The sequence below is a fragment of the Topomyia yanbarensis genome, chromosome 2 (assembly GCF_030247195.1).
Source record: "Topomyia yanbarensis strain Yona2022 chromosome 2, ASM3024719v1, whole genome shotgun sequence".
NCBI classification, from domain to species: Eukaryota; Metazoa; Arthropoda; class Insecta; order Diptera; family Culicidae; genus Topomyia; species Topomyia yanbarensis.
Window position 1 is genome coordinate 139,473,597 of NC_080671.1, and position 20,197 is coordinate 139,493,793.

General features: G+C 38.1%; 1 protein-coding gene across 7 annotated transcripts in view; it reads right to left on the reverse strand.

The window, feature by feature from the left end:
- Positions 1-10,411: 10,411 nt before the first annotated feature.
- Positions 10,412-20,197, reverse strand: part of LOC131681539 (serine/threonine-protein phosphatase 6 regulatory ankyrin repeat subunit A) — a 243,902-nt gene continuing 234,116 nt past the window's right edge. For 6 of the 7 annotated variants that reach the window (XM_058962363.1, XM_058962365.1, XM_058962367.1 and 3 more), the window contains 2 exons: positions 11,693-11,825; positions 10,412-11,065 (listed from right to left, as the gene is read on the reverse strand). In XM_058962363.1, coding sequence (XP_058818346.1) covers positions 10,797-11,065; positions 11,693-11,825 — 402 coding nt within the window. In that variant the 3' untranslated portion in view covers positions 10,412-10,796. The remainder of the gene's footprint in view (positions 11,066-11,692; positions 11,826-20,197) is intronic. The other variant, XM_058962366.1, reaches the window with a different exon arrangement.

Genomic DNA, 20,197 nt, shown 5'->3' on the forward strand with positions numbered 1-20,197 from the left:
CATTTCTATTCGGGTGCTGCTTGGGCATGATAATCAGAATAAATTGGCTCCATTTGCACATTCCTCATGAATCTCGGAGACAGCATAACTTAAAACTTTTATGAGTGGTTTGAACAATATGACTGCAATACGGGTATTTTGGAATAAAAATCTACATTTTGCTTTCCGGGACGTTTTACCATGCGGGATATGATATTGAAATCCGGGACTATCGCGCCTGATTCGGGACGTCTCGTCACTTTACTATAAGGATATTCTAGTGATATTTTCGTTTTTGACATTGAATTACTCCGGTGTAAGCGGTGATAAACTCACTCAAACTTGGGTTGAGTGTCTCTTTTTCAAGACTACACCGGTGTAACACTGTGCGATAACAAAAATGCTATAAAAAACTGCTACAAATGAAAAGGCGATAATGATCACTTTCCTTCATAGCGCAAGCCATCAACTGAATAAACTCGACCAAAGTAGAAATCAAACATTCCAGAATTTTAGATTCAGGTGTTGTCGGTTTATTGGCGATCCATGAAGCCGACGATAGTTTCTTAGCAAGAGATCCACCCATGATACATAAGAAGATGGGATAGCTAAGGAACAATAAGGTCGCTGACAACGATCAACTGCCATGTACTTTATTCAAAGGCGTGGGAGAGGTATTGGCTCCATAGAAAATTACCCCAGAATAAAGATCATTTTCTATCAAAGAAAGGTATTGGCTAAACCGGGAGGAGACTTTACCGAGGGATATGATGGAAGCAGTATTGCCCAATGCCTCAACCGTCACAATGCTGAATGTATTATAACAAATTTGCTAGTGCATAACCAATACTAATTATGTTAATCCCTTTTCAATTAGTTTGCTGGATATATAGTTTGACAAGCTATATTCATCAACAAACGTGGCAAATTACTACTAGTCGGCCTTGAGAAAAACTTTTCCGATACCATATTGTTGCCAAAGTCAATGTAAACAAATGGTAATTGTCCTTTTTTGTTTCGGGGAGGAAATTCTGGTCCACAGGTCGTCTATGCGTATACTCCAGGTTGAAATACGTCCACTTTTTTATCGTGAAGGGATCAAGGTAAGTTGGATATCATCAATATTAGAGTATCGAAGATAGGCGGTCCAAAAGAGAAAAGAGTTTGAGAATCTCATACTGTTCGATCGGTACTGAGCTCTGAATCTTTTGGACAGGATATCTTCGAATCAGACAAGTGCATTGAACCTCTCTCTAATTCTTATTGTTTCTTGCTATTTATCACAGGGATCAAGGCGCTATGAATACGCTCCTCGCTCTAATAACCTAGGAATGAGCGTTTTTGTGAACTTCCCAATAAGCCACAGTTGACTTTGAAGTGGTCCGTTAAACTGAGGTCGAAATCGGGATTCTTAACTCTATTGAAAATAGTTGCTTCCCATGAAGGAGGAAAAGTCAAGAAATTTAAAACTTCTACGCGCAAAATTTAAAAAGTTATCGTAGTTTGAAAGTTCATTTTTGGTCATATTGACCCAACGTATTGTCATACGTCCTGGTTTCCCAGGACATGTCCTGGTTTTTCACTGACTGTCTTGGTGTCCTGGGTAGTCGAAAAAACGCTTGATTTGTCCTGGTTTTTCTGCTGTATGCCTAAAATATTTATCTATAATGAGTCGACGCTATATTCACTCTTGTCCAGAATACGGCTAAGCTTAATACACTTGCATCTCCCAATTATAGTATCCGATGTCTTTTTTAATCCTTCGAAAGTGCCTCGTTATTTCTCTTTTCAAATTCCTTTTCTTACATACAAATTGAAAAGAGAAAGAACGTTCGGATGTACGTTGGATATGAATGAGGTGTAGTCCGTTTGCAATGAAATTTGGCAGCCGAATAAATCCAACCGATTCCAGTTGCGGACCAAACTCTGGCCGATATCAATGTATATGAAACGAGCTTCTTCTCGGCTTAATTCGTCGTTCAATCCGGGACCTGAAGAATTTCCTTTCCTCGACGTATTGGTGACTCATCTTCAGCTAGAGCTATCTGGTCAATGGCATTTTTTTGTTTTTGTTGGAAATTCGCTGCGGATCCTTAAAACGGGAAATGGCGCAACATTAATAACTATCTTTGAATAACTTCATTGAGCGCTCTCTCGAATTGGTGATTATAGAACCACTTCAGGATTAATACGAGCAGTACCTAATCTACGATTAATATGGCTTCATGTCTGGACGCTTAACAGCGACTAACCTGCCGAGTCCAGGTTTTGGAATGTAGTGCTCAAACTGATTTGATACACCAACTTATCCCAAATGACAAATGAGCGAACGAAATTAAAAGTCGCAAGGATATAATATCCTTCGCAGAACCCGTTTCAAACATATTAGAATATAAAATCGGAAATAAACTTCAAGCATAAAAATCGGACAGAAACTCTTCAGCATAAGGATCGCTTAAAAAGTTCTCACCCGTAAAACTCGGCAAGGGTGAACCTCCAGTATCGTTTAAAAAAAATCCATCCATTGATGTTCAAGATTAAAAGTCGGCTAACAAAAACTTCTTTGTAAGAATCGGATGTATTTCTTTCCGGTTATTTTACTGAAAGTTTTTTTATCCGACTCTTACAAAGGTTTTATATTCTAATATATTTGAAATAGGTTTTACGAAGCATGTTCAGATCTCTCTCAAAATACAGCAACACGTGTAAAGAATTAGAAATTGTGAAATATGAAGGAATGAGACGATTCTGACCATGCATTATTATTTTATTGCGAATGTTTCATAGTTCCTGCCAATCCACTGTTACCCTCTCTCCCCTACTTACAAAGTAGCCATTGAAAGATTCATGTCCTATTTCGGAGAAGTAGAATCCATTACGGAGGACATGTGGAGGAATTACTTTCCAGATATTTCAAATGGTGTTTTTGTGGCGAGAATGCGGGTAGACCAACCCATCCCCTCCTACCTTACCCTGCAGTACAAAACAGAAGGGGGTGATGCCATTATAACGCGAACCCTTTGTACATATCAAAGACAAACTAACACGTGCCAGTTCTGTGAACAAACGACACATTACGGACAACCCTGCTCAGAAATCACTGAGGAAAGCTCACCCGCAGAAGGAAATGCCAACACCCAGGCTCCAATGTCTTTTCCTGAACCACAAACGGTTGCCAAATTTGTGGCTGCTGTTCAGGCAATAGTGACAACTGCAAAAGCTGCATCAAGCACTTCAAATTCAACAACCAATGAAGAAGCTACCTCCATAGATACAGAGTTCACACTCGTGACCCGCAAGGGCAAGAAGTCAGGAATAATATGGCGAAATATGGATGACCCCGGAGATGCAGTTAGAGAGAAAACTACTATTTTTTCGACTTGAAAAAAGATCTCCGCTCGCGCTGGCAAGTCGCGCACACAGGATATTACAGGCTCTAAATAAATGAAAGTGCATTTTTAACGTTCCGGATTTTCAGGATGGTCATTACGGAATTACGAATTCATGCCAGTTCAACGTAAACAAATGTTTTCGTAAAAACTTCAGAATTCTAGAACTAGATTCATGAATTAGCCAGTTTTACGGATGTTCTGGATCTTCCGGACGGATGGTTTTCACGTAGAATCCAGTATCAGTATTTGAATTAGAGTATTAATATCATTTTAGATGGGATTTTATATAAGCTTTCAAGAATATTAAAAAAACTTTGGGATCAGTTTCATTGATTGACCAGAGTGTCGCTTGTTCAGTATTATAAGAAATACTATTGTTCCACCGGAATCAGTATCGGAAAAGTAATGCGGAACACTCAAGATCGGTTGTACCATTGGGTCGTACCATTTACAAAGCTGACATGTACATTCTCATTTTTGTTTTGTTTGTGTTTATTATTAGTACTCTGTTAATAAACCTGTGATTTGTGATGACGATTCAGCATACATCTACGTATGCCAAACATGACCCCATTCGGCACCGATTTCCACGGGCCAACCAGCGCTAATACTTACCAGAAACAGAAAATTGAAACCCTAACAATTAATTTGGGTACAAGTTCGTATAGATTCGAATGAAATTGTCTAGTCTAGACATACACAGCCAATACATGTAGGGATCCTGGAAAATTGCAGACGTTCGTCCACAATTTTTCTTGTCATTATTAATGTTTGTGGCACATATTGAATATGACACAAGCATTAAAGCGGCCAGGCCAACTGTGCAGCGTACAAAATAAAGATGATTCAAAATTATACGGCAATCAAATTATTCATTCAATGGATAATTTAATCAACGGATTATTTTGAACCTTGAATAAGGAAGAAACGTGGACAACCGTACACAACCGTTTCAATTTGATGGGGGTTTGATAAATCATTGGGAGTGACTTTGCTAAGAGGGTTAATGTCACTCCTTTGGTCCTAGGTTCCTGGAATGAGACAGAAGTATTTAGCGCTGGCTAATAAACCAGGGTTATAGCGCCCTTACTCGCTCTCTGAAACAATAGAGAAAATTGGCGAAATCGGTTAATTAGTAGTAATATAAACAAAAAACGCATAAAAATACAAACCTTCGACAAAAATCCATCCATTCTATGTCCTAATATGCAGTACAGGATCATGAAAACAGAAACCTTCCGCGTTGAGCGTTGACGGAAAACACAAATAACTGTACCGTATATTTCACAATAGGCCAAACCGATACTAAAAATCGACTGAGAAGTCGTTGCTATTTCTATTTGGACAGAATAATTCCAAAAAGTTATAATAAGTGTAATTAGCATTAGGGTTATGTACACGAATATAAAAACTTTAGTTAGTTAATCTAGCAAAAATATTTAATAGATTTAACCCAATTCAATGGTTAGCCATCACACTTCGCAGCAAACAAAGCAAAATATCCCACTTCATGCTCCTTCTTGTCGTCACTGCTGACTGTAGCAGCAATAGTTAATAGTTATTGTAAGTAGAGCTAAATTTGACAAATCGTACTCTGCGTTGCGTAAGCTACATAGATTACAGACTGATGACCTTCATCCTCGTTTATACTATTAGAGAATAGATTATACATCGGTAAAATAAGTAAAATGTAGCAGCAATTTTCCAGTTTAAAATGTTATTTTTCTATTTGCCTGTGTAATGCAGAAATCAAAAACATACGCTACATTTAAATTGAAAAAGTTTACGTATCGTTCGGCTTTCCGAAATGAAGCGTGAATTAGAAAATTATTCATTGATTAAGGCAACTTTTACAATACAATAATAAAATGAAAGCTCTCACCCGATCATCGTTCAAATGTCCTCTAGTATATAAATTGAATCCCAAAAATTCCGGATCGTAGAAGACTTCTCCGTTGAATTAGGTGAAGGACTTGCTTCTTCTTCGAACAGCATTCGGTATATTTGCAATAACCCTCAGTCACGAGCTCAGTCAGGTATCTGAATCACGGATGGGTCCTGGTGTCCAAAGCCATGAAGAATGTCCGAACATGCTATATGCAGTGTATGTTTTTACTTCGAGTTCCAGTATTTCCTTCAGCTGGCAGATGCAAACTTCGACATTGTGTCGTAATTGGTGCATGTACGAGAGCTCTGTGTAGTGTTCTGGGGTTGTGCATTTTGATATACTCTTGCAGAAACTTTTTGATCTACCGATACCGAAGTGGTATCAGAACTTGCCAACTCAAGGCGTTAGATTTTCCTATGTCCCGACATCTGTTATATCTTCTTTATGATTTACTCTTAATATCACGAGATAAAATCGGCTACGGAAAATTTTCACCCCCTTTCGTGTCAATGGTTGTTACGTTTTTCTTTCGTATAGATTCGGATGAAATTGTGTCTTTAGGGACTACTTCAACGAAAAATACCTTGAAAGATAATAGCCTAGGAACACTGCTGGTTGCTTTGATATTCGATTTCTTATAGTAAACAAAATTCTGGCCTATATTTGAAAAGGTCCTCTTATGCGTTAAACTACATCTAATGTCTATTACATGCACAATTATTAGAGGTTTAGTTAATATTTCGGTGAATTGTTAGCAGTTAGTGATGTCCAGATATATTCGATCAGAATACAATAGGGTTTCAGTTCGTTTTTGTAATATGCGATCAGAAGGAGTTATATTTTTTCGCGAAAGAAAAGCTCTACTTCCTCCATACATTAGTTTGTTATGTATGTGCCAGGAGCAATGGATGGCAGTCGAATGGACGAATCCCAAACGATTTTTTTACAAGAACGATTTTATGTTCTGACCAGTGCTTTGCTTTATTTTCTAAACCCCGTTCGCTCAAATTTTTTTTTTACCTTAGGGTCATTCGCCTCTTTGTCGGGTTAGAGAAATCTCTTTAGAAAGATCTCTAACCCTATGTGCGGGGTTGGGAATTGAACCCAGGTAAGCTGTGTACAAGGCAATCGATTTACCAACTACGCTATCTCCACCCCTTCGCTCAAAATTGTTCGCTGCTATTGATTATCAATTTTTTTACAATACGCTTAGGTAAAGTGACTAGTCGTTTTCAGGATGAATGCAGGTCGTGTTCAAAAAGCATATTCACGATGTGCGTTTCCCAAATATTGCACAACTTGTGTAAGACCGAGAAACTATTCATAAGGATTCATGACCTGGCTCACATTAGAAGGCCAAAAGGGCACAGCCCAAGTAGCAATAGCGGTTTTAAGACACTCTTGAAGAGCTTCTTAAAACTTAGAATGCACTTGTAGCGTGCTATAAAACTTCAAATGCCCGGATAGAATTTTACAATAGCATTTACCCTACAAACAATCATAAAACAATAAATATTATAGTTATAACTGTTTCAACATTGTTCGATGCAAAGTTTTCACAGCAAATTTACAAAAAAAAATCATGTAAAAATACATTTTACTGTTAAGCAAAAAATTGATACGGTAAATTCACATTGAATTTTACTGTTCTCGAGAAAAAAATGAATGGAGAAAAATCGATTTTTTTAATGTTAAGATACATAACCACCCCCTTTTTTACTGTAAAAGTCTATTTTACATTGTAATTTACTGTAAAAACGTTAAAGTTTATTGTTTTTGTATTGTAGCATAACACTAAAACTCACTGTAAATTATTGTAAAATTACTGTACTGTCACAGTGAAAATTATGGTTTTGTTACTGTACATTTCTATTCGGGTGCTGCTTGGGCATGATAATCAGAATAAATTGGCTCCATTTGCACATTCCTCATGAATCTCGGAGACAGCATAACTTAAAACTTTTATGAGTGGTTTGAACAATATGACTGCAATACGGGTATTTTGGAATAAAAATCTACATTTTGCTTTCCGGGACGTTTTACCATGCGGGATATGATATTGAAATCCGGGACTATCGCGCCTGATTCGGGACGTCTCGTCACTTTACTATAAGGATATTCTAGTGATATTTTCGTTTTTGACATTGAATTACTCCGGTGTAAGCGGTGATAAACTCACTCAAACTTGGGTTGAGTGTCTCTTTTTCAAGACTACACCGGTGTAACACTGTGCGATAACAAAAATGCTATAAAAAACTGCTACAAATGAAAAGGCGATAATGATCACTTTCCTTCATAGCGCAAGCCATCAACTGAATAAACTCGACCAAAGTAGAAATCAAACATTCCAGAATTTTAGATTCAGGTGTTGTCGGTTTATTGGCGATCCATGAAGCCGACGATAGTTTCTTAGCAAGAGATCCACCCATGATACATAAGAAGATGGGATAGCTAAGGAACAATAAGGTCGCTGACAACGATCAACTGCCATGTACTTTATTCAAAGGCGTGGGAGAGGTATTGGCTCCATAGAAAATTACCCCAGAATAAAGATCATTTTCTATCAAAGAAAGGTATTGGCTAAACCGGGAGGAGACTTTACCGAGGGATATGATGGAAGCAGTATTGCCCAATGCCTCAACCGTCACAATGCTGAATGTATTATAACAAATTTGCTAGTGCATAACCAATACTAATTATGTTAATCCCTTTTCAATTAGTTTGCTGGATATATAGTTTGACAAGCTATATTCATCAACAAACGTGGCAAATTACTACTAGTCGGCCTTGAGAAAAACTTTTCCGATACCATATTGTTGCCAAAGTCAATGTAAACAAATGGTAATTGTCCTTTTTTGTTTCGGGGAGGAAATTCTGGTCCACAGGTCGTCTATGCGTATACTCCAGGTTGAAATACGTCCACTTTTTTATCGTGAAGGGATCAAGGTAAGTTGGATATCATCAATATTAGAGTATCGAAGATAGGCGGTCCAAAAGAGAAAAGAGTTTGAGAATCTCATACTGTTCGATCGGTACTGAGCTCTGAATCTTTTGGACAGGATATCTTCGAATCAGACAAGTGCATTGAACCTCTCTCTAATTCTTATTGTTTCTTGCTATTTATCACAGGGATCAAGGCGCTATGAATACGCTCCTCGCTCTAATAACCTAGGAATGAGCGTTTTTGTGAACTTCCCAATAAGCCACAGTTGACTTTGAAGTGGTCCGTTAAACTGAGGTCGAAATCGGGATTCTTAACTCTATTGAAAATAGTTGCTTCCCATGAAGGAGGAAAAGTCAAGAAATTTAAAACTTCTACGCGCAAAATTTAAAAAGTTATCGTAGTTTGAAAGTTCATTTTTGGTCATATTGACCCAACGTATTGTCATACGTCCTGGTTTCCCAGGACATGTCCTGGTTTTTCACTGACTGTCTTGGTGTCCTGGGTAGTCGAAAAAACGCTTGATTTGTCCTGGTTTTTCTGCTGTATGCCTAAAATATTTATCTATAATGAGTCGACGCTATATTCACTCTTGTCCAGAATACGGCTAAGCTTAATACACTTGCATCTCCCAATTATAGTATCCGATGTCTTTTTTAATCCTTCGAAAGTGCCTCGTTATTTCTCTTTTCAAATTCCTTTTCTTACATACAAATTGAAAAGAGAAAGAACGTTCGGATGTACGTTGGATATGAATGAGGTGTAGTCCGTTTGCAATGAAATTTGGCAGCCGAATAAATCCAACCGATTCCAGTTGCGGACCAAACTCTGGCCGATATCAATGTATATGAAACGAGCTTCTTCTCGGCTTAATTCGTCGTTCAATCCGGGACCTGAAGAATTTCCTTTCCTCGACGTATTGGTGACTCATCTTCAGCTAGAGCTATCTGGTCAATGGCATTTTTTTGTTTTTGTTGGAAATTCGCTGCGGATCCTTAAAACGGGAAATGGCGCAACATTAATAACTATCTTTGAATAACTTCATTGAGCGCTCTCTCGAATTGGTGATTATAGAACCACTTCAGGATTAATACGAGCAGTACCTAATCTACGATTAATATGGCTTCATGTCTGGACGCTTAACAGCGACTAACCTGCCGAGTCCAGGTTTTGGAATGTAGTGCTCAAACTGATTTGATACACCAACTTATCCCAAATGACAAATGAGCGAACGAAATTAAAAGTCGCAAGGATATAATATCCTTCGCAGAACCCGTTTCAAACATATTAGAATATAAAATCGGAAATAAACTTCAAGCATAAAAATCGGACAGAAACTCTTCAGCATAAGGATCGCTTAAAAAGTTCTCACCCGTAAAACTCGGCAAGGGTGAACCTCCAGTATCGTTTAAAAAAAATCCATCCATTGATGTTCAAGATTAAAAGTCGGCTAACAAAAACTTCTTTGTAAGAATCGGATGTATTTCTTTCCGGTTATTTTACTGAAAGTTTTTTTATCCGACTCTTACAAAGGTTTTATATTCTAATATATTTGAAATAGGTTTTACGAAGCATGTTCTGTCCTTGCGATTTTTATTTTCGGTCGCTCAAACATCAATAGAAAAAAAATTGAAACTTGGAATAAACGGTAGATTTGCAGCAGTTTCGGTCCTAGTTATCCAATCGAGAGATGGAGATTGTCACGTACTTATTTTTACATCAGAAATTACAGGTGGAAGCTCCTTGAGACCTTTGATGTTTCTGCTTTACTTCAATGGCGTGTGTTTGAAAACTTCTCGCCGGTCCAGTACAGACGATCTCAAAATATTTCGTCTCATCCGCTCAATTCAGGATTGCCGATTTTTCCAAAAATGGCATGAAAGATGTGTGTAAATCCGAAAACACTCCCGGTGATTGAATTCTAATGACAGACTTTCTGGCTTACTAAACCCCATAACTTTTAAGCTTGCCGAAAAACAACGGAGAAAGCACAGTCGATTGATAACTAACGGGAGGGGGGGCAATCCCTGTTCGACTGTCCTGGTTTTTACTCGTCTGATATGGTCACCCCATATTAACCCTAACACCTACAGAAGGCTAAAATAAATATTTCAAGCAAGAAAGTTTTGTATGAGACAGTGATTCAAATAAAGTATTTGGTTTGATTAAGTTAATGTGATATTTCATTGACCATATTCAGTTCTGCTAAACTTAGATTTAGGTAAAAAATATATAATTTCCATCTTTTCTTTCAAAATGTACAAATTTTACAGCATTTCCTTAAATTTTTTCTAACTTTCTTAAAAATCTGCAAAAACTAAACTCAATGTATGGCCTATTGGATGAATTTTGAAACTACCCTAAGCTTTCGAAATGCTTCCAAAATGTTGGTTCGATTTTGATTCACTTTGTACAATCTTACGAATTACTACGTAGGTACGAAAAAATTAGTGATTCTTCTAGCAAAACCGTTCACAGAATGATTTGGATTGATTGACCATTAACCTAACACCTATCACGGAATCGTAAGTCTTTAGTATGCAGTCACCTGTTGGGTTGTCGTTGCTGTCTGTCGCCTCTTTTCCAGCGCATCAGCCTAGACCTGATTGGCGTTGACGTTGTTGCCCATCTGGCCGTCGTTGGGATTGTTTCCACCGCCTCCTCCGCCATTGGCCGTCGAGTGGTTGTCGCCCTCCGAGTCCTTCATGGAACCGCCATCGTCGGAGTCGATACCAACCAGCTCCCGGTATTTTTTGGAGATTTCCGTCCAGTCGGCAACGTTCTCGATTCGGGTCGTATTGGCAGTGGCGAAACTGACTTGCGAGCCGAGGGGAGACAGATGCATGGCGGACAGTGCGGTGGAATCTGGTTGGTGCAAAATGTTCGATGCAAGTGCCGGGAAGATACAAGTAAACAGTGGAACGTTAAAAGATGGTCCCGAACAAGCTGAAATCAACCACGATGAACGCCACAGAGAGACTTCGGAATTTAATAATATCTTTTCTGTGGCGACATTTTATGGCGACAACATACAGACAATATTGAATCTGGCCTCCGTCAGTTTAGCAATCAATTTGCTGACTTCTTTTATCGCTTTAGTACGAGGGCAAATTCAATTTTGTGTGCAACTAAAGGATTTTTCAGAAACTGAAATTAACACAAAGCCTACTCTACTCTCAAGTTACTTGTAAGTTTTCTGTCGGTAGTTCCGAAGAAAAAGCAATCACTCTTGTTGGAAAATTGAGGTTAATGCCAAACATATCTACTAGGAACACAAGAACATTCTATTGTTAGTACAAATATTACAACACTTCATATCATACTCAAAATATATTTCTTACAAAATATACAAAAAATGGTACAGCTGATCCAAAAAATTAAAAACTGTACCCAAAAACCTAAGCAAACTGAAGAAGAAAATCAATCCCGGTTAGACGAAGGTAGAAAGGTAAGAGATACTACGCCAATGCATGCTACCAAACACGTGCACACCTTTAGGAGCCACCTGACCTTTCTTCACTTTCGACAACCATTTGGCACCGGCTTTCGAGCGAGGGCTCTGCTGGCCCCGGTGGAGGTTCATCATCTGCACCAGCGACGGTCGCTTCTTCTTCCTTAATCTGGCCTGCGGGGACGGAGAATCATGGACGGTATTAGCGAATGCGGCGGAACGGGAAAAAGGGGGAGGGCGGTCAGTCGGCTTACGTTTTGACGGTTTCTTTTCGTTTTTTTTCGTTTCAGGGGGCCTACCATGTATCAATATTCATGTGCGCGACGTTGCGGGAAAAAAGGGTTTCGCCATCGAAGAATAATAAATAATTTCAATGCCTACTATTCATCAAAAAAAATTGTTATTACAAAAATGGGAGATGTTATTGAACGCTGCTTGGTCGAATGCCGTTTGTAGGAATTTGAGGAAGGGAAGTGTTTAAAGGTGTAACAGTAAGGATAATAAGGTAAGATAGAGTAGGAGAGCGAAGAAGAAGAGCGAGTGTTTGCCTGTGAATATTTACATTATTGAATAAATATGTTGTATATTGATTGAACAAAGATTGCAGCTTGAATAATTATAGTTTATGATTTATACGATTGTACTTACGAGTTTCTGGAATTACCATTAGCTTTAATAGTGTGTGTGTTTGGAATGTGTATAAATTCTCTGGATTGTCCCAAGTGCCTTAAGTGCCCATAGGTTTCCGTGTACGCTACGCAGTGTCTTGAGTGCCCGTGAGTGCTAGTGGGTGACCTAAACACACTTAAAAGAAGACTGTATTGATTATTATTTTGGCAGTGTATACTACTTACGATGGATGAGCATCTGAAATAACATTTAAAGCAGAAATCAACAGTGTATATGAATGTGTATTAAATGTGTATACAATTATAAATATCAAAAAAATTGCATGATAGGGTAGATGAGCCCTTATTAATCTCATTGGTCAGGATGTCACACTATTTCGTTGATACCTCGACTTAGAGTGATAGGATTGCGCTTAAATAGGTATCATCATCTTTGCTTCGTTTCTAAGAAGCAGTACAGTTAAAATTTTTGCCTGGAAAATGTAAAATGCTCACGTTTGAGCGAAGCGAAAAGTTGACTACAACGTACCCTTATTCATCTCACCATTTGAGCTAATGCGTTTAATAGAGACAGCAGATACTGCTCTAACTAATGTGTTCAAATGGGTGTGATGAATAGAGCTGCTAAGATGAATTAGGGAGCAGTAACCCTACTATGATGTATCCAAATTGACACAGTGGCTTATAAACCTTAGCACACTAACTCGGTAGTTATGTTTAAGTATAGAAAAAGGTGCAATTTTCTATCCTGGTAACTCACAAAAATTATTAGGATGTTAATAGTTTAAGATTTCTTCTTAAACATTCGTGGTGAGGCTTTTTAACATTATTACTCCACTGAGTGGTTCCAAGCGAACTTTGGGCACAGTATTTGAATGAAAATAGGGGAACATGGGGAGACTTGACCAGGTTTTCAGCTAAAACTGCATAATTCTCTAAAAAAGCCTTCAATCCCCCAAAAATCATTCAGATATAATGCACAAAGTTATTGCGCGTCTTCATGATTTTTTGCAGAATTTTTAATTTAATTTTTGAAAAGTTACAAAAGTTTTTCTGTGATCGTTTTTTCTGGTCAAGTCTCCCCATTGCAGGGAGACTTGACCAAGGCGTGGGGAGACTTGACTAAGAGAATTTTGAAAAATCATAACAATAAATAATGACATAAAACATAATGTAATTATTTTTTTTCCGTATTTTTGAGATCCTTAGGTAGCAGTAAAAAATATAAAAGGGTTGCATTTGATAAATTTCTATTTTTTAATGCATTTCTTTTTAAGGATTAACTGTTCTGCTTGCATTGCATGTTCACACGTCACAAAATCAGTCCTACTATTGCTAACTTTGTATACTAATACTAAAATATCAAGACTTTTGTTTGAGGTGGGATTTTTTTATGGCGTGATTAACATTAACAGTAGATACCAAAGCATAATAAATATCAGGAATTTTGTATCTTTTTTCAGCTAATTGCCACTTGGTCAAGTCTCCCCATAAAATCTTGGTCAAGTCTCCCCAACATTAGTTATTGCGTTTAATGTCATGCAAATTCTAGTAATAACCATTCCAATGTTCCAGTTTATGTAAAATCATTTCACTGCTTTACAAGGATTAAGATGGTATATTAGTCCTTTAATAGTAATTAGTAGTCGAGTAGATATGTCCATACAAAGTTTGATAAAAAATTACATCATTTAATGCAAATTTATTAATCACGTAATATTTTCTGCAAGGAAAGGATTTTTTACTCCAAACTTTCAAAATTACCTTAAGGGATCGAAACAAGTATGAAAATATTTTTGAAAAAAAATTAAGAATCGAATAGAAGACGCCATAGCCGAAAATAGAATTTTGCGCTTGGTCAAGTCTCCCCATGTTCCCCTACTCACAAGAATCACCATCCACACGGAAAAAAAGTGTTCCCAAATTTGTAAATAAAGTGCCATGAATTCGGGAACAATCACGATTTTACGTTACGAAAACAGGACCATGATAAAAAATCATGTTTTTTGAAATCATGTTCAATTTTTTTTCCGTAACGCCTAGATAACACCTATATATCTGAATTTTTTTTTCCTTCGTGAATATCGATCATGTTTCCTGCTATGTTATTTCCAAATACGTGATTTTGTCCATGAACTATTTCACGAAACTCAACATATTATTCATGGATCCATCTCTGCCTCATGAACCAGTAACTGATTCATAGTATATTGGTCATGATTCATACTTCCTGTTTGTGAAATGGTTCACAAAATCGTATGATGCCGCCATTCATGAAATTTTTTCCATGGTCGAGCGTAAACTATTTCACGAAACTTGTAAAACTTTTCATGGGCTCACGAACTAGTTCACATATTGTACGTTTTAGCACATAGTTGCACGTAAACTATTTCACGAAACTCGGAATGTTATTCATGGATTCACGAATTAGTTCACATATTGTGTAATGTAGGGCATGATCGCACGTGAACTATCTCACGAAATTCGGAATATTATTCATGAATTCACGAACTAGTTCACGTAATGTGCATTTTTGTCGCACGTTAACTATTTCACGAAGCTCGGAATATTATTCATGGATTCACGAACTAGTTCACATATTGTGTACTTTAGGGCATGGTCGCACGTGAACTATTTCATGAAACTCGGAATATTATTCATGGATTCACGAGCTACATATTGTGAATTTTGTGCACGGTAGATCGTGAACAATTTCACGAAACCCGGAATATTGTTCATGGATTCGTGAACTAGTTCACATATTGTGTAATTTAGGGCATGGTCGCACGTGAACTATTTCACGAAACTCGGTATATTATTCATGGATTCACGAACTAGTTCACATATTGTGTAATTTAGGGCATGGTCGTACGTGAACTGTTCCATGAAATTCGGAATACTATTCATGGATTCACGAACTAGTTCACATATTGAGCTCGGAATATTTTTCATGGATTCGTGAACTAGTTCACATATTGTGTAATTTAGGGCGCACATGAACAATTTCACAAAACTCGGTATATTATTAATGGACTCACGAACTAGTTCAGATATTATGCATTTTAATGCATGGTAGCACGTGAACTATTACATGAAATTACAAAAACCGTGCTTCAGTTCCTAAAATCATGACATGAGTTCACTTCGTGTGAAAGTCTGATCGTGAATCCATGAACACAATATCACGATAACGCAAAGAGAAATTGTAGAAATCGTGACTAAGTTCCTGAAATCATGATCATGAGTCACGTCACTATTTGTGAGAATCTGATGGTCGGCACAAGTACACAATGTCGCGATAACGCGAAGATAAATTACGAAAATCGTGATTCAGTTCCTAAAATCATGATATGAGTTCAGTTCGTGTGAAAGTCTAATCGTAAATTCATCAACACAATATCACGATAACGTAAAGAGAAATTGCGGAAATCGTAATTAAGTTTCTCAAATCATTAATATGATTCAATAACGTAATAACAAATTACGCAAGTCTTGCCGAAGAGTTACTGAGTTCGCGGAACTTGAATACTTATAAAATCATGAACTCGTTCCTTTATAAAAAATGCAGCACAAGCATTCAGGACTCAAACCAAACATTTGAAGGTAACGCCATGTATTTTTAGTGTGAACTAGTTTTGTGAAAACATAAATTATTTCACGAATTCGAAGTTTCAGAGACATGATTTCAGAAACTTGGTCACGGTTTCCGTAAATTGTTTAGTTCACGAAATCGTGATTTTTCGTTCATGAGTTTATGAACGGATTTTTTTCCGTGAAGTTTGTAAGTAATGCCCGTATATTGATTTCTGGCCGATCGTAGCGCCAGCGACAAGCAGAACTTGGTATCGAATTTCGAAACGACAATTTTTTCCCATTGAAATTTTTTTATCGGTTGTCAATGCTTTGGGCAATTACAAGCCCAAATAAGCCTTTCTACTTATTCGTTTTCGACCGCTCGGTCGAGACACAAGTGTTTTGTTTCCAGTCCGTGCAGTGTATGGCGACCAAGAATAGTGCTAATCCGCGTTAAAGGTTATCTTGCGCATTCTCCGCCTCGTCGACGTTTCAGTTCTTTTTCCCTTCTTTTATATTTCTGTTTCTGAAAACCGCTATCCAGCCAGTGACCAGTGAATCAGAGTTTTTCTAGTAAGCCGTCTGGATACTGTTATACACACAAGGTAAGTATCGTTTTGACGTAGGACTACGTCTTTGTTTTCGATATAGGGGTGCACGTTGCAAATTGTACAAAAACGGTATGTAACGAAAAGTGGTCCAATTTTAAACGCATATAATTCAGCCATCTCACGATAAATTTTCAAATTTTTTGCGCACTTCGCCCCTAAATACTTCTAAGAATAGATTCCAATAGATAAACCCAAAGATTTTTGATATCATGGCATTAAAAATTTAAATAATGAACAAACTAGTCAAAATATCGCGCATTACACACAGAAGATAGCGCTTCCCTAGTCCAGCACGACAGATTTGTGTACCTAGCGCGCTACGCTTCTATGAATGACGTCATCATCGACTATTTAAACGGACGGATTTCGCCAGAGCAGCTCAGTTGCCTGTTGAACAGCAGGCGAAGCAGATCACTGCGCTGTGTGTTTCCACGGCCAGTGTAGCTGATTTAGAAGTCCGTTACACTGCCTGTGGAGGTACGCGCTACCTAGAGAATGCGAATGAGCTTGTCCGTATGCTATCTTTTGTGTTGTGCTCGTTTCCAACACACTTTTATGTATAATTATTCGTACACAAAATAGTTTGTACATGCGAGCTCCATTTGCAAACACGGTTAACATAGTATCGTGGTATTAGTTGTCTCTTTCGCTCTATCCATCATCAGCGTTGATTCATTTTGCTTTGTGCTAATGTTTGAGGCGAATGCGTAGGTAGGTAGATCTAATAAATTGCACAACGAAAGTTTATTATTTACGTTCGATCAATTCATTTCCCCATCACGTGAGTCATTTCCACTCAGCCTATAATAGGTACATACTACAAAGCCTATTTATGAATGAATACACTGCCACTTTAAAAACCGTTGCAAAAACGCGTCTTGTCCACAAACAAAATTGTTTTCTATTCTTGTATATTTATAGTTTCGATATATGATTAAGGCCTCTATATTTGTATGCGTACTGTAGGAAAGCTACAATAATGGCAAAATATAATTAGAATGCTTGGTCTATACATGAAATGTGATTATATCTGAGATCTTCTTAAATAAGTTTAATCGGATTCGATCACCTACTACAAATGAAATGACCTGATAACCAAGAAGGTTTGGTTCAATATGTAATATTCGATGTTGATTGGTTGTGATTAAACCATAAGTAAGAAATATGTTTGATTTATTATTACCATCAATGTACTAAGAAAATAAATATTTCACATTAAGGTTGGACAGAGAAAGGGTAAAATTCGCAAACGAAAAAAGCAGTTTTTTCCACACCGTATGTCAGATCTTCATAAAAATCAATCAGCAGTACTGTAACAACATTCTACATACGCTGATTGATTTTTATGAAGATCTGACGTACGGTACAGAGTGTATATTCCAGCTAACAGGGTTGAAGTCTGCGGGGTATACTCTGATTCGAGAGTGAGTTGCGAGGAAATATTGGACTGGCTGTTTCAAAGAATTCATGCTTAAGTCAGTGAAGATACTGGAGTGCAAACGTTTGCATTGAGCATCAGTCGCAGCTAACGAGAAGAAAACATACGTCAACTCATAAATAGATGTTGGGACCTCTCATATCGATTGCTCATTCGATGCGATATCTTGAACCCGCTAGTTATATTAAATTTTGAGAGACTTGTCCAGCTCAATTTTCGAATCCGATTTATGTCCTTGTACTTCGATTTCATGGTGCAAAATATCAATACTCCTTCATATTATCCCAACCGTGTCAAACTCCCCAATGCTTTTGATTCAATTGTATTCTTCGACACATCCATGAATGATAAGATTCGTGGAATCCCGAATCACATATGTCCGTAAGTGATCCCAAACATCTTTTATAGTAAATTTCGAGAAGTCTATTGTGCAAAAACAATGTTTTACACCAACGGCTCAAACCTCGACGGATCAAGCCTCGACGGCTCCACTGGCTTCGGTATATTCAATCAAAACCTCACCTTATTCAAACTTAATGATTCTGCTTCAATTTACGTCGCAGAACTTTCTGCTATTCAGTATACCCTTGGGATTGTAATTACTCTGCCCTTCAATCATTACCTTATTGTTTCGGACAGCCTCAGCTTAAGACTACACATCAAAAAGACTGGCAACTTTGTCCAGAATCAGGAGACAGGAACAGCAGCACCTCTTCCGGCTAAAGGTAGTACTTTCCATAGTGATGCACGCATAAATAATAACTTTTACGTTAAGCTTCCTACCTTCGTACAACAGAGCCACTGTAAGCTCTCATTTATTTAGGAGACGGAATGATATTTTAGTCTTCTTGATATGTAGTCTTCGGCTCAATAGAAGCTCTCCGTTCAATGAAACCTAGAAAGCATATTCCATATCTTCTGGAGAAAATATGCGAGCTCCTGCCTGCTTTGTCTGTAAGATTATACAAGATTACCTTAGTTTCGGTTCCCTCACATTGCTCAATCCCAGGTAATGGAGAAGCGGACTCTTTAGGTAAGGCGAGCGCATTAGAAGATGACATCTATGAAAAACCAATCTGCTTTAATGAATAACGCCAGAAAGTTGGCAGACATCTTGAATCAAGAGAGAGTTAGGACGGAGGCTACATTCTATCATCCCGAAGGTATCAACGAAACCTTGGTTCAGAGGAATGGATATCGGTCGGGATTTTATTCATGTGATGTTTCGCCTTATGTCCAATCGCTACACGCTGGACGCTCATTTTCGACATATTGGGCTCGCGAATTACGGTATCTGCGCTTGTGGCAACGGTTATCACGATATCGAACATATTCAGCCTTATTCTGCATTACGACGGATCACATTTTCGAACGAATGTGGCACGATCGAAGCAGGCTCCCGTTTGGTTTTGCTATCGCTATTGAGAATGCAAATCACATTCGTTCGAAAAAGCGATCCGCCGTAATGCAGAATAAGGCTGATTGTCTGGGCATGCGCCGAGTACTGTTCCGCCAGATCTCAACTATTCGATTCCCCTCGGGCCCGAAGAAGATCACCCAATGTCACGGTTCGAGATGTACTGGCAAGCCGTGATCTCCTCTATAAGTCCCTCGTATACACCTTCCTAGAAACCATCAATATATAGATTTAACTGCCCCTTCTATTTATCTTATCATTCTCATAAGTGCCCTCATCCGCCTGTACCAAACCCACGATGGGTTGATGCGACTCCAAAGCGACACAAAACATCTCTGTCGAATAAGCCAACAAATACGAGACCTACAGCACGTGCAACTCGAAATGTTGCCGATCCGCATCCGAGTCGTAATACGAAATCGTCTGGAGGAACACCTGCCGGATCGTTGAGGACCACCTGGCGTCCCAACATGATTCTTCCTGATGAAGGCCGTCCGGGTCGGCAACCTACGCCGTTTATCTCCCGATGCCCAAAACTGAGAGTTAATAATTTTCTCCCACTGTCATTTTTGTCCACCTTCCCTCTCCTGACTCTGATGACCAGAAGTATCACCCCCTATCAATAAAATGAAAAAACAAAAGTTCTGACAGCGTTTGCAATATATTTGCATCATGAGAAAACTATATTTCAAACCCTGCTGCTAAAGAGATATTCCTTCGAAACGTTGCACTATAGAGAGTCATCTTACCAAACATCCAAAACTACATAACTCCAATTTAATTCATTTCTGTGCTGAGCGTTTAAATATACTTTAATCAAAGAAATCCTTGGGTGTCTCAAATTAGGTAATATGGACATTTGAAGATGAACATTTTTA